Source organism: Dermacentor silvarum, chromosome 5, assembly GCF_013339745.2.
Source record: "Dermacentor silvarum isolate Dsil-2018 chromosome 5, BIME_Dsil_1.4, whole genome shotgun sequence".
In the NCBI taxonomy this organism is placed as follows: Eukaryota; Metazoa; Arthropoda; class Arachnida; order Ixodida; family Ixodidae; genus Dermacentor; species Dermacentor silvarum.
Window position 1 is genome coordinate 129627410 of NC_051158.1, and position 25981 is coordinate 129653390.

Sequence of the window (25981 nt, forward strand, 5' to 3'; positions counted from 1 at the left end):
TGACTAATTATGGAAACATGCCACATAAAAATATTGTTTCTCTTGCTCCATACAATCTCCAACAACGCACATTTTATCGAGTCATCCTAGATTGCTTTGCTTAGACTCAAACCTCCGCGAATGTTACATGGGACATCATGGTGACGACCGCACATTTTCTATAATTTGTACATTTTCGCCCGGTATGAATTCACATGTGTAATTAAAATAAAAAGGGTGAAATTGTTCCTAAAAATACACCGTTAGCATCTTTACCAACGCGAAATGCCACGCTACGATTGATAAGTCATACGAGAGAAATATCAGTAAAGGTAAGATGTTTTGTGCAACATGATTAAAATAATTAGCGTAAGTGTATTAGCAACAGCAGATTTTAAGCCTGAAAAGCGTTAAAAAGAGACAGTTATAAGCTACCACCACAGAAAACTTAGGAGTCACAGCACAGTGAATAGGCTATGGTCACAGTGGGTTGAAGCCGCAACTGATTAATCGTATTTTATAAAATGAGAATTTGAACATCTAATAGAGACGGGCGTTTTTGACATCGCAGAATGCCTTTGAAGCTCATGTAAGATGTCTTGTGCTATTGCTCGCGTTCGAGTAACTGCAAATAATTGGCGTTTTTTGCGTTCCTAGTACTGTCAAGCGAGTTAGTTCACGAGAACAAAATTCTTGCAGCAACAGCATAATGAAATATTAGGAGAAGTACGGGCCGCTCTTACGAGCAACATGGCGGTTAAAGCTAGGTTGTTGCGGTATGAATCAATGAGCAAGCGGTTGGTGAAGCATTTGACGAGCTAAAAAATATTATGCGTACGCTATGAAAGGTCTTATTTCTGTCGTGGCATTGCATTGTGAACAAAATACAAACATTTACAGAAGAAAGTTAGAGAAGAAATTAAGAAGAATTACGTAATTACTAATTCCGGACTTAGAATTACATAATTATGTTACACAGAATAAAAATTACAGATAATTGCAGAATTACAGGAGAAATTACAGAACTTAGAAAAGAAATTTGCACATAAAATTATAGAAGCAATTTTACAGAACAATTACGAAGAAAATACCGAAGAAATTAGAAGTAATGAGGAAAAAATCAGAAAAAATTGGGAAAAAATTTGAATGAAAAAACAGGAAAAGTATCAAGTAAAGAAAAGGAAAGAAAGGCCGCTTTCAGCTACAGGTCTGCGCAGTAGCACAAGCTGTCACTTCTTGGAGAGAAACCATGCATTTTTTTACTTAACGTATTTTCAGTTGGCGATTGTCGTAATACGGCTCTTGATTTGGCCTCAGGGTGGACTGGTGGGTTACCACCAGGTCAGCATCTTTAGTAGTAGGTGTGGGCGTAGCTCTAGAGAGTACGTCATATTATATTATGGCGAGATTAGCCGCATAACACCAGTAGAAACCAGAGTAAAGACCATCAGAATTTCATGGGAGAGAGAACTATTTGTAGCGCTGAAAGCCACAGGGACAGAAGAGCAAGTTGGTACACACGCAGCAATCATCACGTACCTGTGATTATCAGGAGTCAAAAAGCTTACAACTGGAAAATATGCTGACGGCTGCTCTGCTATAACGTCCTCTCGTTCGCCATATAGAATCAATGCATAAATGGCGGGAGAAGAGTCGGGCAAGACCTCTTCGCGCAATCGAGCGTGTGAACCCACAACGAGAAGGAAGTGAGCACGATAACTAGATGAGACTATCAGACCGCTACGAGCTGTATCATAGATGAATTATCGAACTTTTTTATCCGAGAATAAGTGGTACTTCTGTATTTGTCTGCCCTTGTGCCTATATGCACCCTCAGCAGCACGCACAACACGTTTCACGCACACCACTGAAGCTACGTCTCCGACACAGCCTTCGCAATATTTTGTTATTGTTTAGCAATTATTTTCCCTTACACTTTAACTGCACTGAGTGAACAAATGACTGGATATCGAGCACGAAATAACTATCGATGTCTTTATATGTTTCTCTGTAGAATATGGTTAGATGCATCTACACAACTTGACATTTTTAAAGCGCCTTTTTAATGCTCTAGTAATTGTTCGTTTTCCAATATTACGACAGAATCTGGAAAGCACTACATCCCTGCCCGAATTATATACTTGGAGCGGTCGGTGCCGAAGCCGTCGTGATGGTATTGCTGTGGTGCGCGGTGTACGTCGTGCTGACAATCTTGGCTCTCACGACGCTTGTGAAGATATGCAGCTTGGTCACGGTGGGCAAGTGCAGATCAACGCGGGACATGTCGGGAAAGACTGTCATCATCACTGGAGGTAACAGGGGTAAGTATACTACTTCTTTCTTTATTAAATATTGATGTTTTTTTTTTGAACGAGAACTTTTAAGTCGAGTAGAATGTTGGATGTGGGACCTAAAATGAATGATTGAAGCGATCGAACACCGTAAAGCAGCACTTGGTTTCTGAAAAACGCTCTAACGGCAGGCTCCACTATAAGGAGAAGGAGCATGTTGTAGGCTGCAGGCTGATCTAGACGTGCAAGACGTACAGGCAATTGCTCCGACCGAGCGTCTCTTTCCGGAAAATTCCTCACTGTTCAAAAGGTCAACGCGAGACGGCTAAACAAGAAGACGCGCAGAGCGAGGCAGCACAGGACGTGAGCCCACCGCGATGCAATCCATTCGGTGCATGGTCCACGCCGGGGCACTCGGCTCAGGACATAATGGCCCAAAATTAAGACCTGAACCATTACCAGTCACCGGGCAATCCAACATCCCACAAAATTTCACGAGGAATTAGAACACCTCCTTCCAAAATATCCGTAATATTTATCCCTTTAGGGTTCATAAATGGCATCGCATGTGATTACCTTACAATTCAAGGAAAGCGGTTGTTTTTAATTTCTTCAACGCATCTTGTCAAGCGTAACATAAGTATTTGTGTCTTTTTAAGTTATTGCGTCACCTGACTTCTAGGTTACGCTTGACGCTACCAGCTGAACTGTTCAACACACCCATGTACAATTGATATACCTTAAATGTCCCTTTATTTCATGGCATTGCGTAAGGAATTGGGCAATGGAGGTATATGTCCCATCGGGATAAAGAGGGGCTTAAATTTATTCTAAAAAAAGTTGCAGTTTCTCCCGAAAGGCGAAGCATCAATTGCGATAGCAAATTTACTAGTAAAGTATACGGAGTAAGGATAGTAGTTTCATGGGCTGCATAAACTTGGACACACTCGCTTACTAACTGAATGAACAAGCATGGTGTCAGCGCGCTCAAGCGAACATTAATAGATCACACTGGATGACTGCAGACAAAGCACTGTCAGAACGCTGGCGTGAGCAAACGCAGCCGGAGCAGTGACCGAAGGTTAGTGTGGTCTATCGCTTCAATGGAAACTGAGCGGCGAAAGCACAGCGCATACAAAGGTCAGAGCCATGTGGAGATCGCTTTCAAAATACCGTGCGCGCGACCGCCCTCAGCCGCGCAAAGTACAAGTACGCAGTTCCTGGCAGAGTAGAAGCCGCTGAGCGGTGAAAGAGCAGCGCATAAAATGGTCAGAGACGTGTGGAGATCGGTTTCAAGATACGATTCGCGCGAGAGCTCTCAGACGCGCAATGTACAAGTACGCACTTCCTGTCCGATTGGAAGCCGCGCACCCTCTTTCTCGCACTGCCTTGCCGAGTTATGACGAGTTATGACGTCACTGGATTGCCTAGCAACCACCTCGCCGAGCGGGGTGTGCCTCGCCTCCTCTCCGTGCCGTGCACATGTTACCTTGACATGGGACGTTAAGGGGAGGGAAGGAGAGCATGTGCGCGGCATGTGCAATGCTTGAAAGAGGGAAAGAGAAAATGAGAGCGAGATAGAGAAATAGAGAACTACTTCTTTCTTTATTAAATATTGATGTTTTTTTTTTTGAACGAGAACTTTTAAGTCGAGTAGAATGTTGGATGTGGGACCTAAAATGAATGATTGAAGCGATCGAACACCGTAAAGCAGCACTTGGTTTCTGAAAAACGCTCTAACGGCAGGCTCCACTATAAGGAGAAGGAGCATGTTGTAGGCTGCAGGCTGATCTAGACGTGCAAGACGTACAGGCAATTGCTCCGACCGAGCGTCTCTTTCCGGAAAATTCCTCACTGTTCAAAAGGTCAACGCGAGACGGCTAAACAAGAAGACGCGCAGAGCGAGGCAGCACAGGACGTGAGCCCGCCGCGATGGATTGCATCGGGGCGGGCTCACGTCCTGTGCTGTCCTGTGTGTCCTGTGCCCAAGGATGGACTGGCGAGCCGGAGACTCCGAATATATTTAGGGCCGTGCCGGCCTGTAGCGCAGTCGACACTGTTGCTCGAGATGTGCTCAAAGTCTTCGGCCTCTTAGCAGACCGGCGAGAACTCCCATCAGCAGTAGGCGCACCTGCGTGATGAAGTGTTTTGTGCCAGGATGCCCTAATCGAGCAGAAAATTGGCGCGATGGCCTGTCCTTCCATAGGTAAGCACAATGAACGTTTCTTTTATTTATGAAAATGGAAGTGTAATATTCGCTATCGTTATAGTGACTACGTGCTCGTGTGAATTATAACTGACGATCGTGGTGCAATACTATTCAAGCCATTTTTTTCCCAACTTTGTCATAATTCCCGCTAAGCCGCGCATGCGCCGAAGCAGTAGCGATGACGTCACCTCGCTTTTCCTAGTAACCACCGGCGCAGGTGCGCGCTCGTTTCGCCCGACAGAGGCACACCTCCGCCGAGCACCTGCCAGCTGCGCGCTACTCCACATGCGCCGTGACCTCATCCCTGCGTGTCGTGTGCTGCGCGCCGCCCGTACGCTGTGCATAGCTTTCGCCCAGTGTGAATGCGATTGGTCTCTGAGTTTGCCATAAAATGGGCTGCGCCTAGTCGTGTCAACGTTCGCTAGATATCGAGCGGCTAGCCTCCAACGCGTTCGGCGACGTCAAACAACAGCGTTCTTGGCACTGTGCCAACCTTGGTTAGCCTGTCTGCGCTTGTGGCATGCCAGGAACGCTGTCGCTCGTAGGCGCCTACGCGTCCAACGCTAGTCACGCAAAAAGTCACCAAAGGGACGGTACCTCCGAAAATAATCGCTCGAGAATACGTTCCCTACATGCGTAGTTAAGTGAAGCCATGGAGGAAGGAAACAATCTAGGAGGGAGCGTCACGTGACAATCTTGAAGCCTAGTCATAAAAAATTTAGAGGAATGGGATGATGGGAAATAGGCCCTCACGTGATAGGCAAGCGGTTGATTTTACTCGGCTCGCTTCGGTGGCTTCGGTTTCGTCTGCTGCGGGGGTTTCGGAATATGCGCACATACTCGGCGTGGCAAACGCGCGCCGAGGTTAGTGGAGGAATTCGAGTGTGTGAAGCAGTTGAGTCTCGCCGCCTAATTAGCAGACAGGCGCCAATGATGTTGCGAACGAAGGTGTCGGTTAACCGGCATTGCGCCGAACAACCCGGGAGGACCACCTCAAGGACGACTGGTTGCGTTTCGGTGTGGTTTCAGGGAAACGAGGGAACCTTTCGCCCTGCAAACGTGTGAAGGCAACCAAGCCGCCCTTCCGACGACGATTCGTTGCGTTTGACGTACGACGCCTTCTGGGAAACAATGATGCCTTTCGCCCCCGCAAAATGTGCACGCGATTAAGCGAGCGTACAGGGTCCGAAGCGATTGTCCCTACGGGAAAAAAATGCGTCCCGTCTTGTGCCCAAGGATGGACTGGCGAGCCGGAGACTCCGAACATATTTAGGGCCGTGCCGGCCTGTAGCGCAGTCGACACTGTTGCTCGAGATGTGCTCAAAGTCTTCGGCCTCTTAGCATACCGGCGAGAACTCCCGTCAGCAGTAGGCGCACCTGCGTGATGAAGTGTTTTGTGCCAGGATGCCCTAATCGAGCAGAAAATTGGCGCGATGGCCTGTCCTTCCATAGGTAAGCACAATGAACGTTTCTTTTATTTATGAAAATGGAACTGTAATATTCGCGATCGTTATAGTGACTACGTGCTCGTGTGAATTATAACTGACGATCGTGGTGCAATACTATTCAAGCCATTTTTTTCCCAACTTTGTCATAATTCCCGCTAAGTGTTAAACATTTATTTCTTTTTAAAGTACTTTTATCATCTAGCGTACACTCCTAAAAAGGTACAATGTGAAACTATTTATCGTCGAAGAATTACATTTCCTGCTATAAAAATTATTATTGACTGAATTTTGTATGTATTTCTTGTGGCTTAAAACAATCAAAGTTGCAATAAAACTAATTAATTGAAGAAACCATGAAAGATTAGTCTTCACATAACATACCAAGGTTTGCAATAGTCGCCAAGAACAATAATTTTGTAGAGAATATTCTGCTCGTAGTAACTCGGCTTGTGAGTGCAAAGTTCGAACATCATGTTGCAAAGTTCAATCACTCCCCATGTTGAGGCTAAATATCATTTTCTTTTTTTTCAGAAGATATGATGTTGGTTGACATATTTTAAACAACAGGTAAATGACAGTTGAGATGAAATAACACAGTTTTACTTTAAATTACAGCAGTGAACATCATTTTCATTCATTTATTAGTAGTACCCTGAAGCCCTGGAGGCATTACAGAGGGGGCATTACATTAAATTATGTATGTGTTACAGCTATATCTGATATTTTTGTGTGAAACATGCACTGCAAAGTTACTACAGCTCCATTTCCCCCGAGATTCAATTAGCTGTATGTGTATTTTACAAGCACACTTAGATCGAAGATAATTTTCTACACGAGGGGATGCGGTGTGTAGGGAAAGCATGCACAGATCATGCGAGGTCTTTTGCATGGTTCTGCAAAGGTTGTGTAAATGCATTCCACAGTAAATGTTATTGTTGGACCTTAAAAATATCTGGTGGGTTATTCTTTAACTGCAGACGCTTGCAAAGGACGATGCCACAGCAATGAGTCAACCTTAAATTGAAGCAGCTACATCCACGGGAACATAACAGCATCAAGTTGAGCCAGTAAGTTGATGCACAGCTGTATGCAGCCATAATGCATGTTTCCAGTTTGGTCATACCTTTTTCATGACTGTGGTAGATGTCCCCCACCATTCCTGAAGTGAAATATGCTTTTCTTATATTCAGGCAGGTCTCTCTCAAGCCACAATGGATATGGACATCTCTGAGGGCTTGTCTGATTGATGTGCTAGCAGAGGTTACTGCTACATCTGCTAGCGCGTCCTTCACTGATTCAGACATCGCTGATGAGCCTTCCGAAATCCAACATGTCCTGGCATGTTTGATTGTCATAATGATCACAGAGCTTGCTTACGACATTTTCTCACATGTGTGCCTTGGTTCATTCATGTTCTGATCGGCTTTGCAAAAATCTGGTGTTTAGCTTTAACATATATTTTGGATTTCACCTTTAAAGTAATTATTTAAGTTTCAGAAATGCATATGAGACTGTCATACAGCTTTTTGTAAGATGTTTTCGACAGATTTAAAAGATCTATTAGTAATGCTCAGAATGAAGAGAAAGATAGAACTGTTCAACCTATCATTGGCTACATTACAGCCCTTTTTTGACACAGGTGACAAGCATACTGTGGTAAAATTTCATTGTTCACACTGGCAAAAGCAAGTGCTAATGAATGAAAGCCATATATGCTACATCATAATCTCATTTTAGTCAATCTAGGATAAGTACAAGATAAGGAAAATAAAACAAACTGCAGCAAAGCAGTGTTATGCAAGATGAAAAAACACTTTTTTTCAATAAAGTTGGAATAAGGAAAACACACAAACTGCGATCAAGAAGAAGATGAAGACTCTACGGCAATCCCATCAATGGCTTTTTCAAAAGGTTGCTCATCTCGAAAATGTCATAGAAGATTGATCTGACAATCGCATTCTAGGAAATGAGGATGTCGCCATATTGCATAGTCTTGGTGGGGCAAAAAAAAAAGACTTGCTCATGCGTCAACTGCCACATAAGTCTGGTGCCAGCAATGTCACCCGCTTACTCGCCAGAGCTCAGGCCATTTGCACTGACTTTGCATTTTTATTCCCCTAGAGCATACAGATATGTATGAGCTGTTTTCAACACATGCCTCTCGCATCCAAAGACATTGTGTAAATGATATCAATCCATTGATAGGGCTGCTGACTTTTCAAAAGAGGCAATGACTGCATTGGCTCTCAAGGTAAAGCAAGGCTCTCCACATTATGCAATCTGCTTGTGGATGAGATGGCCATTCAAAGAAGTACTGTGGGATGGGAAAAGCTTCCATGGATATGTTGACATGGGCATTGATGTCAATGATGAGAGCTTTCCAGTTGCCTAAGATGCATTTGTTTTAATACTTGTTGCAATCAATGGCAGATGGAAGCTGCCGATTGGCTACTTTCTAATGCATGGCCTTGGTGTTGAGCAGAGGCGCAATTTGGTGCTGCAAGCTGCTAGCTTCACTCACGAAAAAGGTGCACACATTGTGAGTTTGACCTGCGATGGCGCTGCAGCGAATTTGTCATTGCTGCACAGCCTTGGCTGCAAGATGGACCTAACTGAGCTGGATGCTTCTTTTCCACATCCAGTGACAAAAAAAAGCTTTTCTTTGCCATGTTGGATCCCTGTCACATGTTGAAGCTACTGCGGCACACCCTGTTTGATAAAAAGGCTATTGTGATACGAACAAACAGTTCATATTGTTGAAACACATTGATGAGCTGCATGAAATCCAGTACACAGAGGGCCTACGTTTGGCAAACAAACTTAGATAAGCACATATTACCTGGAAAAACCAGCCCATGAAAGTCTCATTGTTGGCTCAAACGTTTAGTCAATCGGTAGCAGATGCTCTTAGTGTCTGCAGAGCTAAAAAAAATCAAAATTTTCAAATTCCTTGCCAACAGAAGAGTTTATCAGACATGTCAACAATGCATTTGACATTTTAAATTCAAGACATCCAAGGCAAGAAGAATAGAAAGAACCGCTGTGTCCTGAAAATGTGGCTCCTGTCACTGCGTATGTCAAAGAACTTATGGCCTACTTTTGCTCGCTTAGGGAGTCTCCAGCTGGTAAACTAATGACAGGGACCAACCAAAAGACAGCCTTCATTTGCTTTGTGGTGTGCTTAGACAACCATCCATACAACCACTTGGTTACAGAAAATGGCCTATTGGCATATCTTCCGACTTCCAAGCTCAGTCAGGACCACCTTGAGCTACTTTTGTGCTGCAATAAAATCTTTGGGGGCTGCAATGACAACCCAACAGCACAGCAGTTTGCAGCAGCATTCAAGTGTCTGATAGTTGGTAATGAGGTCAAGGACATTGATGGCGGAAATTGCTTTCTATTGGAACACATCGAAATTCTCTTTGCACGCTCCTCTGAAAAAACCATACTCCATCGATGTAATTAACCTCACTGCCCCTCAGAGAAGCCCTGCAGCCTGTGAACCACTCACAGAAGCAATTTTACAGGATCATGGTTACTCTGCTGACCCAGGCAGGGTGTCTGAGCTTGGGTGCCTGCGGCTCGCAATACTGGAAGAATTGCTACACAAGTTTTCTCGTGGGTGAACTATGTTCATGATGGCCCACACAATTAATTCCTGTATTCATCAACTTCAGCTGTCCCACCAGGTTTTATGTTAATGTATTTGTTTTTTGAGTTACTTTGTAAAGTGCATATATTGTTCAAGAGCGTTGTATGCAGATGTGAAACCTTTATAGAGGGAAAATGTGATACCTTATTGTAAATTCTGCACGTACATGTTTGTTGTCTTGCTGAATGCTGTAGCTTGAATTGCCTGCATGCAAATTATGCTTAAACAATTGTTCTGTTCAGCCCAAGCTAAACAGTGAGGACAATGACGGTAGGTTAGCTGGCCTACCTTTCACTAGAGCAAACTGTGTGATGACATGGACATGCTGTGAATGCTCTCAATGGATTATGTGTGAGCTAGGTATACGCTTGAGGATGACAATGTTTTTTTTATGTTTATCCTGTATGTCTTTTACCTGACCTTTGTGGAAATTTGCCACTGCCACCTGGAATACCGTTGGTGTTACTATTTAAATAATTTAATGTGCTCACTCGGCTGACTTGCTTTACAATAGCCTTTTATGATGCCAGATTCACTGTAACCACAAACATTTGGTGTATACCACTCAGTGAGTGTTTTAAATACCGTGAAATATTCATTCATTTGAGGTTCACAACGTAATAGAGCCGTCGCGTCCTAATTTTGCGGTGTGTTGGCTCAGCTTCAACGGTGCTAACATTTTTGCAGGTATGTGATACAACATAAGCTTTGTTGTACATTTTACTTGCAGCAAAATGCATTGTATTTTAACGTTGACATTCTTACTTTGTGGGTGTGACCTCACATCAATTGTTTCAACTTTGACTTTGTGAACTACCACTCTTTTTTAAATTTCTGCATATGTATTGCTTACTTTTCTGACAAGCACAATCACCGAAGCCTTTCGATATTTGTGAGGACAGCGCAGATATAAATATTATACAATTAAAGCCCTGTATTGAAGGCGTTGCATACAAGACATTGTAAGCAGAACTGCAGCTAAATTCAAGGACAGCTGATCCCATTGACCAGTTTTATTAAAGGTAGCAATACTACGTGTCATATAGTTTACTTTGTATAACATTATTATACAAATGACCTGTGGCATTCAAGTGTGCTATTACTGATACCGAAGAGCAGTGGCACAATAAGTTTTCCTACGTGCTGTTTATAATTTTCTTTTGTGTATTATCTTTGCAATGTACTTCATTTAAATTATAATTGTGGCTTCCTTCTGTATTTGCGTGAGTCTTCTGGCTTCTATAAGTGCAATAAACACTGAATAAAGAATGAAAAAATTGCTGTTGCCATAAAAATGTGCTTTCCATAGTACAAGTACACTAGCAACACAATGAATCCACAAGTGCAAATGAATGCTGCCATTTTCCCGTTGCCGCTATGTATTCAGTTTTCATGCTGTTTCACACCAGCAGAGGAAGAAGGGTCCCCCTGGCAGTGTTTGATTCTAGGACATAATTATGCAGTGGAGCTATACTCGCATTCAAAAACAGCTGTATAAACTCTAGATAATGCACAAATTCCGTCCATTTGTTTTATTATATAACGAAAATGGATCCCCGAGGCGCGTCTCAACAGCGTCGTCGCACCACACAATCTTGCAAAATAGTACGCGTAAATATGAATAAACGGCGATCACTTCAGCGTTTAGAATGCAGGCTAATGCTATTTATCTCTCAAAATGAAACCCGCCCACCAGAGCCTTTTATTAAGCGAAAATGCGACAAAAAAGTGTCCTTCAAAACATCTCGTTTCTTCCTAGGTGCAACACAGCGTGACAAAAATTATTTCTCTCAAAATAAAACACGCACACCAGCCTTTTATTAAGCGAAAATGCGACAAAATACTGTCCCTCAAAACATCTCGTTTCCCTCTAGGTGCAACACAGCGGGACAAAAAATTAGCAAGATAATACGCACCACAGCTTAAGGTACACAATGGCTGATTTGACGAAACCTGAGTACGTAGGAAAAATAGACCACACTCGGGCGTCTGGACGGGTTTCGAGCCGCGAGCGCTGGCAACTCCACTAACCGCGGTGGTAAGCACAAGTTACGCCTTGAAAATTTTCTGTCTTCGTGAGTCAGACGCCCCAGTCTTGCTCCACGTTTCAAGGCATCGCATTTGAAGCGAAGAACGATGCGTGCACTAGCAGAAAACCACCACCCGCATACGGGCCTCCAAGCCAGTGACGGCTGGCGCCACTAAAAGTTACCACGTACCAAACAATCACGAATGTTCCGGCAACCTTGTGGGCCTTTTCCGCCCCATAAGGCACCGCACACGGGGCCCCTGAGAGAGGGAGCGGTGGCTTCAGAGGAGGTTGGCTTGCCGAGGCTAGCGGAATCACGTGACGCTCCCTCCTAGTATTTTTTACCTCCATGAATCAAGCCAAGTTAATATCTAGGAGCAACGAAGTTAATACCTAGCAGTTGCAGCCAGTAAGACTTGAGCATCGACAGTTTCGCTGTTCCTATGCTTTGCACGACCGAGTGCAAACTTGCCCGTTTTTTTTAAATAAAGGGATGGAGTTTTATAAGCCCTCCATTTTTAACATGCTGTCCTAAAACGTATTTCAATCAAACCACAAATCATGAGCCACTCCACTCTGTGAAGGCGGAAGACCAGCGAAGCTGTTTAGCGCACGACAAAGAGGTGATACACACTTTTGGACAAAGGTACTAAAATGGGGGTGTTGGTCTTCAAGCAGGCCTCGATGTGGCGTTACAGAAGGCTATCCGAAAGGCAGGTCTGGTTACCGGCGAGCGCGAGCTAGAGCGTCAACAACAACCACACTCATCGTCGTCTTCTTTCCCCAGACATCGAAGCGCGGTCAGTCGCCTTCAGTACAATTACCCCCCGCGGAATAAGGAGCCATCCTGGCGACCTAGGGGCAAGAAAACACAGGGGGATCGTAGCACTGCTTGAGTCTGGACACGTGGACAATTTCTTGGCCACGACGACGATGGTCAGAAGACGGTTCTAATGGCTCGATGAGATAGTTCACCGGAGATGTTTGTTGAAGTACACGATATGGTCCCTGGTACTTGGAGACCAGCTTCGTTGAAAGGCCAGGTGTAGTGGACGGGACACGCAGCCAGACTAGCGAGCCAGGAGCATAGCACGTAGGAGTAGCGGAGGCATCGTGGTGTTCCTTCTGGCGCCACTGGTCTTGTGATGTGAATGAACGTGCAAGTTGGCGGCATTCTTCAGCGTATGTAGCTGCTTGAGATAGAGTCGGGGACTCGGAGGCGTCGGGTCGGTATAAAAGAATAGTGTCCATGGTACAAGAAGGTTCGCGTCCGTGAAGGAGAAAGAAAGGGGAGAATCCAGTTGTGCTTTGAATGGCGGTGTTATAAGCATACGTAACAAAAGGTAGCACTCGGTCCCAATTGGAGTGATCTGACGAGACGTACATAGCAAGCATGTCGCCCAGGGTGCGGTTAAAACGTTCTGTCATCCCGTTGGTCTGTGGGTGATAGGCACTGGTGGTGCGGTGAACGACACGGCATTCACGAAGCAATGCTGCGATAACGTCGGAGAGGAACACACGACCACGGTCACTCAGCAACTCTCGAGGAGCTCCATGACGAAGGACGAGATTGTGAAGAAGAAAAGTGGCAACGTCTTTTGCTGTGGACGACGGAAGAGGGGAAGTTTCGGCATACCGTGTGAGGTGATCGACGGCAACGATTATCCAACGGTTACCGTCTGGTGTACTGGGAAGGGGACCGTAGATGTCAATGCTGACGCGGTCAAATGGTCGGGCGGGGCATGGCAGAGGTAATAATGGGCCAGCGGCGTGTTGAGGAGCAGTCTTGCGTCGCTGGCACGTGGAACATGACCGAACATACTGGCGAACATAACGGTACATGCCACGCCAGTAGTACCGAAGCCTAATACGTGAATACGTCTTCAGGAAACCTGCGTGGCCACATTGTGGGTCGTCGTGGAAAGTGGAGCAGATTTGGGAGCGCAGGTGGCGGGGAATGACGAGGAGCCACTTACGGCCACCGGGGGTGTAATTCCGGCGGTACAGCACGTCTTCCCGAGTGGTGAAGTGTTCAGCCTGCCGACGCAATGTCCGAGAAGTGGGAGCAGAAGTCCGGCCAGACTGAAAGTCTAGCATGGAAGCCACCCACGGGTCCTTGCGCTGCTCAGATGGCATGTCAGAGATGGCAAGAGCGGTGGTATCGTAGGTAGTATTTGTGAAGCAGACAGGGTCGGGAGGCAAGGGTGAACGGGAGAGGGCGTCTGCGTCCGAATGTTTCCGAATAGAGCAATACACGACGCGGATGTCGTATTCCTGGAGGCGCAATGCCCATCGAGCGAGGCGACCACTTGGATCTTTCAGTGACGACAACCAGCACAGGGCGTGGTGGTCGGTCACTACGTCAAATGGGCGCCCGTACACGTAAGGACGAAATTTCTCTATGGCCCAAATTATGGCAAGACATTCTTTTTCAGTCACCGAATAGTTGCCTTCGGCTTTGTTGAGAGTTCGGCTTGCATAGGCAACGACGTACTCTTCAAACCCATCTTTCCGTTGAGCAAGAATAGCGCCTAACCCGACAGCGCTGGCGTCCGTGTGGATCTCAGTGGGTGCAGAGGGGTCGAAGTGTCGCCGTATAGGAGGCGACGTAAGGAGACGGCGCAATTCGTTGAAAGCGTCGTCGCAAGCAGGAGAGCAAGCTGAAAGGATATGACTGCCAGCGAGGAGCTTGGTCAAAGGGTTGATGATCATAGCGAAATTGCGGATAAAGCGTCGGAAATAAGAACATAGGCCGATAAAGCTGCGGAGATCTTTCATGGTACTTGGTTTGGGAAACGCGGAAACGGCTGTAAGTTTGGCAGGGTCGGGGAAAATACCGTCCTTCGAAACAACATGACCTAGAATCGTAAGCTTTCGAGCGGCGAAGTGGCATTTCTTCAAGTTCAGTTGCAGTCCTGCAGCTGAGAGGCAAGCGAGAACTTGTTCGAGGCGAGTTAGATGGGACGCAAAATCGGAGGAATAGACCACAATGTCGTCTAAATAACAAAGGCAAATATGCCACTTGAGGCCTCGAAGGATCGTGTCCATCATGCGCTCGAAAGTAGCAGGCGCGTTGCAGAGGCCGAAGGGCATGACTGTGAACTCATACAGGCCATCGGGCGTCACAAAAGCCGTTTTTTCGCGATCGGCCTCCGCCATCGGCACCTGCCAGTATCCCGAGCGCAGATCTAAGGACGAGAAGAATTCTGCTCCCTGCAGGCAGTCCAGGGCATCGTCGATGCGTGGTAGAGGGTACACATCCTTGCGGGTTATTCGATTAAGACGGCGGTAATCCACGCAGAACCGGATGGATCCGTCCTTTTTCTTTACCAGCACAACTGGAGAGGCCCAGGGATTGCTGGAGGGCTGGATTATTCCACGTTTCAGCATATCGTCTACCTGCTCATCGATGACACGGCACTCTGCAGTCGACACACGATATGGGCGCTGGCGCAATGGTGCTTGTTGACCGGTATCGATCCGATGAACAACTGCTGATGTTCGACCTAAGGAAGACTGGTTGTGGTCGAAGGAGGCTCGAAAACGCTGCAGGAGTTGCACAATCAAGTTGAGCTGCGCAGGTGTGAGGGCGGAATCGACGGCATTTAAGAATATGTCGTCAGGATCGTCGGTGCCAGCGGCAGGAGCGATGGCACAAATCGGTAGTGATGCCTTATCGCCAAGCATTGCATCCTCGAAAAGGCAGTCAAAAGTCTCGAAGCTTCCCAGACACTCGCCGCGTAGTAGAAGTGACGGACATTCAGATACATTGCACACGTAGATAGCCGCAGAACTATTGCAGAAGTTGATGACAGCCCACGGGAGGAGGAAGTTTCGGCGACGAGCAGGAGCTGCAGATGGCGAAAACAAAACAGGCGAGTTGGCGGCGGCAGGCGAAAACACCGGTACCAGAACGACGGACAAAGGGGCGATGTGGACGTCAGCCGCGGCAAACACTTTAGGGGGAGCGTGGTCGTCGAGGTCAGGGCACGGCGTCGACAATGTGAGTTCGGCACCCGCGCAGTCCACGAGGGCTTGATGAGTAGACAGAAAATCCCATCCCAGGATTACGTCGTAGGATGATCGGGGCAGGACGACAAACTTAACGGCATACATAACATTTTGAATAATTACACGGGCTGTGCACTGAGCGGTAGGCTTGACGTGATGCGAGGTCGCCGTACGCAGGGAAACATCGGTAAGCGGGGTGGTCACTTTTCTCAGATCGCGGCACAATTTTTCGCTAATTACAGAAACAACAGCTCCTGTGTCGACAAGTGCACGTACGGCGATACCTTCTACCAATAAATCAATTTCGTTAGGCGGGTAAAAATGAGGTCTTGGAGAGTTCGATGACGGCGCAGTTCTTGCCTCGGGAACTGCGGCTGTTAGTTTTCCTCTCGTGCGGGGCTAGGTCGGCGAAGCATCGGGGAGATGGATCGGCGACGGGGAGAAGATGACCGGCGTGAGTCATACGGGCGACGTGTAGAAAACGGGTCGGCGACGGGAGAAGGAACTCGTGGTGAGTGCTGAGCACCTTGATAGGTTGGCGAAGCCACACCATGTTGAGAGCGGAAGCTGCGACGGTGACAGTGGCGGTCTATAGGGCCCGCAAGACCACATGCGAAGCATATGGGCCGGTTATCAATGGTACGCCACGGATTCACAACAGATGGTCCGGTGGGCGCAGAAGGATGGGGCACCGGGCGTGAGGGTGGCGGCGACGTGTAGAAGGACCCGGTGGCACGGTAGGCGCCAGAAAGAGATGGGGCCTGTGGTCTGGCAAGAGCGGCAGCGTAAGTTAATGGCGTAGGGACAGGTAACGCCGGCGGGGCAGTTGGTAGTGCCTGGGCGACTTGCGTCTCAATGAAATGACGAAGAGGTGGGTCTAAAGATGACGGCGCTGACTCAGGTGTGTGGGCGACAAGGGAAAGTTGACGTGCAACTTCCTCGCGGATGAACTGCTTTATGTGTGGCAGCAAAACGGTGTGATCGGCAGTGGCGTCGCTGGCAAGGGTGGAAATGTCTGCTGTATCTTGAGCAGCACGGCGCGTCGACGCACGCTGCTTTCGCAGCTCGTCGTAAGTCTGGCAGAGTTGTATCACGTCGGCTACCGTCGGGGGGTTCCTAGCGACAAGCATCTGAAATGCGTCGTCGTCGACTCCTTTCATGATTTGCTTTATTTTTTCTCCTTCAGCGAGAGATGGGTCGACGCGCTTGCACAGGGCGAGAACATCTTCGATGTAGCTTGTAAACGTCTCCTCCCTGCGTTGGACTCGACTGCGCAAGCGCTGTTCCGCGCGAAGCCGGCGCACGGCGGGACGACCGAAGACCTCCGCGACGGCTGCCGTAAAGGTCGACCAGCTCGTGATTTCGGTTTGATGGTTTTTGAACCAGAGGCCGGCTACATTAGTGATGTAAAAGTGAACGTTCGTGAGCTTGGCGCGGTCATCCCATTTGTTACTAGAGCTCACTCGTTCGTACTCGGCGATCCAATCCTCGACGTCCTGGTCGTCGGTGCCACGCCATCACAGTGGATTGTCGTTGGCACGGGAGCAGCTTGCGATGGGCCAGGATCAGTCATGGTGAAAGCTGATGGTAGCGTACGGCTGCGAAGTTCCAGGATGAACAGTACCCCGCTACCTCCACCACTTAAAATGGGGGTGTTGGTCTTCAAGCAGGCCTCGATGTGGCGTTACAGAAGGCTATCCGAAAGGCAGGTCTGGTTACTGGCGAGCGAGAGCGTCAACAACAACCACACTCATCGTCGTCTTCTTTCCCCAGACATCGAAGCGCGGTCAATCGCCTTCAGTACAGTACTTTCATATTTATTGTTCTTATTGGTGGTCATCGCGACGATAGGTAAGATAATTAATCTCGTAAGATTAATCACGTAAGATAATTAATGGCTCCTACCCCCTTAAACAATGGCTCATACCCCGTAAACGCGGCCTCCCTATTAAGACGACAGAATTCAGAGTAGTGAAATTCTACGCTGGAATGATGAGCGGCAACGGAGCCAGCAGCGCAAGGAGACAACGACAACGAACGCGTGAGCAGTGGCACGAGCGCGTTCTTGCGGTTGCTCCAGTGCACGTGTTGTTCGCGTATGACGGACTCGCTGGCTGTTCGCGGACGATGGATGTGCCCTAGCGATATACATCTTCGCTGTAAAATGTCTTGGAACGTGCGAGACAATCAAATTTCACAAAAGTTCTTTATTGATTCATGGGGCCCCTGCGTGTCCAAGATATGCTTGCTGTAAAATACGTCGGGAATATACAGTCAATGTTATGCTCAGAAAATTATTTTTAAGCGAAGCTTTATAGGCTCACAAGTCTCGGTAGTGGCGCTGGTGGTGGTGGTGTCACGTCTAAAATTGGGCCGATCCTGCCGATAGTGTAGAAAGGGTGCCAGCTCATTGGCACATACCAGGGACAAAGAGAAAGAGAGAGAGAGAAAGAAAGGAAATCCCCACGCAGATCAGAGAAAGAAAAAAAAGAGAGAGAGAAAGAGAGGGAGAGACAGAAAGAAATAAAGTGACAGAGAGAAAGAGAGAAAGAGAAAAAGAAAGAGAGTTGAGAAAGATAAAGAAACAGAGAGAGAGAAAAAAAGACAATCGCCACGAAAGTCAGACAAAGTAAGGAATAGAGTAAGAGAGATAAAGGAAGAAAGAGAGAAAGAGAGAAAGGAAGAAAGAGAGAGAAAGAGTGAGAAAAAGATAGATATCACCACGCAAGTCAGATACACACACGACAAGCTTCGCTTATCCGTATTTTCTCGACAGGGGAGGAGGAGGAATAAACTTTTATTGTAGAACCAGCACTTTATGATGGCCGGGCCTAAGCCTGCCATGAGGGGACGTGGAGGGCTTGCCTCGCCGCCACCTCATGGGCGTGCTGGGTCGCCCAGGTTTGGTTGTCGAGGGCGGAGCTCCGTAGAGCCTCACGCAACCTCGACGAAAGGGTCGTGGTGTTAATGTGTGTGTACTGTGCTGGGCACTTCCACAGCATATGTGGAAGCGTAGCCGGGTGAGTGTCATGGCACCGGCAGTTGGGGGTAATGTAAACCTCAGGCAATATAAGGTGGAAGCGGGCAGTGTGGTAGCCTGCGCCCGGCTGAACTTGGGGTGAGGTGGGGGGAAGGTTCGGCGACTGAGGTAAAATGCCTTAACGAGATCGTTATAACTGGTAAGGTTGTCCCTGGTGTCCAACTCGTCTCCAGTGTCTCTGGTGCGGTTGATTAGGCCTCACGCAATGGAGTGTGTGGCCTCGTTGAGGTTGGGGAGGTGTGGGCGGACAGGGCCCGCATGGGCTGGGATCCATGTCAGGGAGATCATGCTGTGCAGGGAGTGTGGTGCCTGGCGGAGGATACGAATAGCTTGAGCAGAAATACGGCCTTTGCTTAAGTTAGTGACGGCTGAGCGAGAGTCACACACGATCGTGTGACAGGTGGGATCTAGAGTGGCCTGGGCGATGGCCACTTCTTCAGCTATCTTGGCAGTGGGGGTAGTGACACTGGAGGCGTGCTGTAGGACTCCATCGCGTGTGGCAGGGCAGGTAATTTTTCTTGTTTAAATTTTGGTTCTTCGAGCATCACAGATGGACAAGTTGGCGTGAAGTAACCCTTATTCGTGTTCAATAAAGGGGTACGTTAATAGGCAACGACCTGAAAAGACAAGTACACGAAAATATGGCTTACTACGGACGTATTTAATTGCAAGGTGCCCGGAAATACTTGCTCTTCACCGTTACATTAGGCAGCGCTGCTTATCTCTGGCTGTTCTGGCACATGACTTTGAAGCAACGCTCACTTTCTTTGGTCGAGGTATGCTGGCAGTGGTTTCGAGAGCAGACGCAGCTGCGGAGAGTTGCTAGAGGGACTGGTGTTTGCGCGCCACTTGCACGATAAGTAAACCTCTAGCGCGTATTAATTGGGAGTTTCGGACTTAGTTCCGAGCGATGTAGCCTTCGGGCCCAGAGGGGCCAGAATCACATATACATGAATCACCTTAATGAATCCTTACGACATCGATAATACAGATTGGCTATTGTCAAACTCGCATGCTAGCTTAGGCCTCCACATTCCTCACAAAGCCAACAAAGTCATTTTATTTAAAGTTACTTTTATTATCTTCAGCATAACTCCTCATGATTTTTCAGTATTATTCACAATATTAATTCAAGTTTAACAATGTGGCAATATTTTGCCCAATTTGAAAGGGGCAAATTCGTTTTTCAGTTGCACCAAAAATGCGAAAATGTTGTTGCGCTTCTTGTACAGGATAACACTTCGCATTATTAGCTGGAGGCTACTCCCACTGCGTAGCTGTGCTCAATTGATGTACGCATAATTGTGTACATCAGTGTAAATACCCCGTTCTTGTTAAAACGCAGGCATCGGCAAGGAGACAGCCCGTGAACTTTGCCGGCGCAACGCACGTGTCATCTTGGCCTGCAGAGACATCCACAAAGCTCGCGCGGCAGCGGACGAGATCGCGGGTGACACCGGCGTGCGACCTGAGTGCATGAATCTCGATCTGTGCTCCTTCCACTCCATCAGGCAGTTCGCGCAGCAAGTTCTGAGGCAGGAAGAGCGCCTAGATGTCCTGATTAACAACGCCGGCATTTTGGGTGAGTATACAACTGCGCCACGAAAGCAGTCATGGTTTGCGTACCTGGGTTCACCGTTGACAATTGCAGTGTCAAAAATTTCTATGGAGAACTGAACAATTTAGGAACACAATTACGTTGAGGAAAGGACGAGTAAGGCACTGACTTTGAAGTTGTACATTCGTCTCGGAAATAAGTACACGTGCAATTAATATAGAGAAAGAAATGTATAAATGCATAACAATCAGTGTAGAACGGCGAAGGAAACAGATAGGCGGATCGAACGCATATTTGTGACTCAATGATAAGCGAAACATTCTTTGTTTTTACATGAATGTATTCGCTTCCCCATTCATCACCTCTACGTTCCTTGCTGAATCACTACTCTCATCTTAATCTCTTCGATTATTTTTTTCATACTCAGCTGATTATGTTGCTGACTGCTTCACTTCTCTGAAGCTGGCTTTTTAAATTTTCTGTTGCCGACTTCTTCATTCCATGTCTCTTGTTCTTAGTGTTTATTTGAGCACCTACCTCGTGACACACACCTACTCTAGGAAATTGGCAACAATATTCACATACCTAGTTGCACATAACATGTTGCACATAGTCAGCCAGGCTATTCCAGCGAATAAACAGCAGCCCCCAAGCTCTGTACGGGCAAAACAGCAGCCAACCCCCGACAGCCAGCACAAGCAAAATTGGGAGAAGAGGCAAGAGACATTTTACCTTAAAAATTCGGTAGCACTGTTTGGTGACAATGTTCAGCCTTCACGTTGTCTCGTGGTTGCCCTGTTATAGCAAGTCTCTTAATTCAGGCCAACTTGGGTCAACTCAGACCAATTCACATTCTACGGGAGAAAGTTATTACTGCGTTTGGTTAGGAGTCCCCAGTAATTTATACGGGGATTTATTTTTTTTATTTTAAGACATCGAAAAATCACGTCCATAAAGCGACTGTCTTTCTGCCGTAATTCTCTCCTAAGCCGTTGCACTTTCGCGTTCATAATAAGATTGTCGCTTTCTTTCTGTTGTTTTGTTTTCGTCATTCCCAAATGGCGGCTTGGTGGTCTTGTTCGTACTCTCGTTTACACGGTAGCATGTCAGGTCGCGCATCCTCAAACATTTCCTCCGCACGTTGCTAATTGAATATCTACTGTTATCTACTCCAAGTGGTGTTTCTTCTTCCTTCTTAGAAGCATAATGAGCACGTTTTTCTCTGTAGCAAATTTTAATTCTTTCAACTCTCTCAGACGAATTAGGTACGTCTTTCGGAGCGATTTTTATATTATCGATATGTCAAGGACAGAAATTTGGTTGACGCTTAAGCTTCGCCTTTAAGAGTGGAACGCGATATCATTAAAAGATTCCTGAATGCTTTTCAGGCTTCCCGGCAACTGCTGCTTTCTTTTTTCTCCCTCTTAGCCTCTGCGCGCCGCTGCCGTTTTAGCCCGCCGAGGCGAGCGCCATCTGGATGGTGTTTTTGCAAGTAACGTATCCGGGCGCGCCGCTGTTGGTATGGTAGAAATGCTGGAACAGGTGTTTGTGTTTGTGTTTTCTTTACATTCAAATTACAATCCGGCGCTATCATGTCTGTAGGTTGTGGTTAAGTTATGCTTGACGATTTTCCGACGGATTTTACTTTCAGAAATTCAGTTATTTCACTAACGCCTCTGCGCCACGCGGAGGGCCTGCGTAGTCGGGGTGGTTCGGGATGATTTTCTCAGCCACAGACGGGGGCGTGCCACGCCAACGCCGGATTTTCTGCGACACGGGGACCTTAACGCTATCGCGTTAATATAATCCCGTGCGAGCACCTGTCGTATGCTGGAGTCAGGTGACGTGGTCACGAGTGATTCGCGAGCTTGCGCAACGCCAATGGCACAATAACGTAATGCTATTCCAATTTGTTTCTATTCAATTTCTGTAATTAGCCCTCTAATATCGGTAAAACATTTTCGGGCCACGCCCACTTCGAGTGTTGGTAACGCGACGTCACGAAAACCACAAAAATTTGATATGACGTTTACATATATTCAAGGTTTTTTTTTCTATCCTAAGCCTTTCTTGCCATCGGCCCTCCACAACCAGTTCAAATTTTAGCGCTGTGCCCCCTTCGCCTGTCTCTCACGCGACGGGCCAAACTGCGAAAACTGAACACGTCAAAGTGACGCGTACTAAAGATGCAACAATATGCCGAAGAAAACGAAGTTTTAGTTTTCGAATTAGCCCTGGAGACTGCTTCTCATTTCAAGAGGAATATAAGATGGCTGCCAACCGATCACTTTGGCACTACCGCCTCGGAGTTGCAGGAGAAAATTAATTTCTTTGCATACCCGCCGGGGTGGCTCAGTCAGCTAAGGCGTTGCGCTGCTGAACACGAGATCGCGGGATCGAATCCCGGCCGCGGTGGCCGCATTTCGATGAAGGCGAAATGCAAAAACGCCCGTGTGCTTGCGTTGTAGTGCACGTTAAAGAACCCCAGGTGGTCAAAATTAATCCGGAGCCCTCCACTACGGCGTGCCTCATAATCAGAACTGGTTTTGGCACGTAAAACCCCAGAAAGAAGAAGAACAATTTCTTTGCATGTACTAAAAACTTTTGCATGGCAGCACAATGGTATTGATCCATTGTGACAGGTATGCGATACCGCTGTCCCAACTTGCCTTCGGTGAGGAGTCGTTTTAGCGGCATATTTAACTATCTGTTAAACGCTGCCGCAATTTTGGACCAGCCGCCTCGACCAAAGCAAGGGGAAATAGAGGAATTGCCGACTCCGACGCAACTCTCCTCCCCTGGTTAGCTACCGTAACTTCGCTAGCTTGGCCCTATCGATACCATCTAAAATTCTGCGCACTCCTAGCTTCTTGTAAGCTGAGTGAATAAAAAAACTTTCATTTGGGCACTGCTTTGAAAACAAAGTGACCTATAAACTGGGATACTGTTCAATTGGGCTTATTCAAACAACGGTGCGGGTCTCCGCACGATGTTTGCGTGGATAATTACGTACATTTGTCGCAAGGAAATTGCAATCATATGTGACAGGAATAGATTGACGTTATAAGGCCACACTTTTGTGTAAATGACTGAGCCGCCACTCACCACAGGCCCGCGCCTCTCCGCTTCGCACCGTCACATTATAGCAAACCCCTCCCAACCTGGTGGCCAGCCTGCGCTTTCCTCCTCCTGGTGCCTATACGCCCACATCTGCATTAACGGCTGTGCTCTGCATGTCATGTCGCGCTTTCCATTTCAATTCTCTTGCGCAGCTGCTGCGAAATGAGATATAGCGAAAGCAGAAGTGGTAGCTCAGTGGCGGTGGCTTTGCGCTGCTATGCACCAGGCCACAGTTTTTATGCCGGCCGCGGCGGTCACATTCCGATAGGTGGCAGAAAATATAAACCCTCGTGTACTGTACATCACGTGCATGCTAAAAAAACTCAGGGGGTGAAAATTATAGTGGAGTCCCCCATAAAGCACGCCTGATAATCACGTGATGTTTTGGCCCATAAATCACCAGAGTTTATTGCACGGTACGAAGACAACAACCAGGAAACACGTTAATGTACGCCAGAAGCGCTATCGCTTTAGGTGGAGTGCCATGCCCCTGCCAAAGGTATAATAATACGCATGCCAAAATCGAGGCAGCTGCAATGATAAGATGGGACACGAGTAGTGTCCCATCGTATCATTGCAGCTGCTTCGATTGCCCCTGCTGTTTTTATATCATGACGTTTCTCTACAATCACTCAGCCGCATTAAATCCTTGTGGATTATAGCATGGACCAATTTTTTGCACAACTGCGAATAAGCATTTAGTTAGAGATGCAATAGACCTGTGGGGACAACCGCGGAGAGCTCCTTGGGAGGCGTCTCGTAGTAGGTCGGTTTGAGGCGGTCTCACGAAACAACCTCTTCGCGACCGTTCAATAGGATGGTGGCGGACTTCACGTCTTATGGAGGACAGGGTACGCTCCATCGTAGGATGGTGTAATAGGCTGCTTTGCAGCGTCTCGTCTGAGGAAAACGTGGGTCGAAGACGCAATGTCCGGATGCACAAAGGTGTTGGGGTCGGATGATCGAGGCGGCACTGCTGAATGCAGTCCTGTCGACGTTGGAGGTACTGTAGCCGCTGAGGCGAGGGGGCCGAAGGAACGAACAAGTCTCCAGGAAGACACAGGGGTGCACCACAGACGAGTTCGACCGTTGAACAGCCCAGGTCGAAACGAACGACGGCGCGTAGGCCGAGAAGCACCATAGGAAGGTGGTCGACCTAGTGCTCTCGATCTAGGCACGCACCGAGGGCAGCCTTGAACTGGCGATGGAGCCGCTCAACCATTCCGTTGGCACAGGGGTAATATGCTGTGGTACGGCAGTGCTTAGCGCCAAGCAGGCGGTTGGGGGAAGTGAAGATTGTAGAGTCCAATTGCCGGCCGCGATCGGCTGAAGTCGCAAGCCCATGCTGAGACGATGGCGTTGGCGACCGTTTCCGCAGTGATGTCTGGAATGGGCCCGGCTTCGGGCCAACGGCTGAAGCGGTTAGATGACGCCATTATTAGACGACGACGTTGTTAGGAAGTACCGGCAGTCGTGAGAGGGAGGAAACGGTCGAACCAAATCAAGATTGACGTGGTCAAAGCGGCAGCTAGGTGGCAAGAAAGACTGCTTAGTAGACTTTGTGTGGCGGGTCATTTTAGCGGTCTGGCATGCGATGCAGGAGCAGGCGCGCTGGCGAATATCAGTGTTTATGCTTGGCAAGACGCGCCTCTGCGTAACGAGGCGCTGCGTAGCTCTGATGCTGGGATGACAAGGTCCCCTTTACTAAAGATTTTGCACCCTTCTAAGTAGCTGGTGAAACCTTGGTAGAGTAGGAAATCTTGCTAGTTGGGTCAGGAAAAAGTCAGAGCCGAGGATAGGATGATTGACGTCGGCTACGATGAAGACACACTGGAACGTGCGTCGCAGGCCTAGGTCGAGAGTGAGGGACCGTAGGCAATACATGGCGATGGGGGTAGAGTTAACCGTGAGGAGCGTAGGTCTATGTTACGTATTGGAGCGCTCACGCTTGGGGAGGACGGCAGTATGCTGACCTCGGAGCCCGTGTCTAGAAGGAGGCGCAGGCCGGCAATGCAATCCACGACTATGAAAAAGGGGCCGGGTTGTAAGGCGAGGTCACATATGCCGTCAGCGATCTCGTGGCGTGCTTCCCGACCGCTGGCATGGGGACGTGCACTGGCGGGCGCGGTGCTGGAAAGTGCAATTAGGCAACCAAATAGGTGAGCTTCGAAGGCTGTGCGAGCGGGGACTGCTCGGGAAAGAGGGACAGCGGCTAGGACGTGAGAGGACGTCCGAAGGGCGTCTATGGAAATGGCGAGCTGGTCGATCCGGGACTCTAAGCGGGCCATTATAGAGGACTCTGGTGTTGAAGAGAGGGCGGCGACCGAAGGAGAAGTAGCGTCGTGGACTCGGTCAGCGAGCTGGGCGAGCCGATCGAGGGTCGTCCCCTGCAGGACCCAAGACAAGGTCGATTGAATGCGGCGAGTGCAGCAGAAAGCGCTCCCTCAACAGCGCACCGTTCGAGTCGACGTTGCTTGTTCCCAGGAGCTGCCGCATGCCGTTGAGCAGCTGGGGAGGGTGGCAATCTCCAAACTGCACGGAGGTGAGCAGATGGTGGAGGCGCGCGCTCTCAGACGCCGTCGTGCGTTATAAAATACTTTGCTTCAGATGCTGGTGATCATCGGAAGCCCAACACCAGGTA

At 47.9% G+C, this 25981-nt stretch overlaps 1 protein-coding gene across 1 annotated transcript in view; it reads left to right on the top strand.

Moving 5' to 3' along the window:
• Positions 1 to 2149: 2149 nt before the first annotated feature.
• The window catches only part of LOC119452586 (retinol dehydrogenase 13), a 54136-nt gene continuing 30304 nt past the window's right edge, over positions 2150 to 25981 (top strand). The window contains exons 1-2 of the mRNA XM_037714635.2: positions 2150 to 2300; positions 20008 to 20244. Of these exons, the coding sequence (XP_037570563.1) occupies positions 2150 to 2300; positions 20008 to 20244 (388 nt within the window). The remainder of the gene's footprint in view (positions 2301 to 20007; positions 20245 to 25981) is intronic.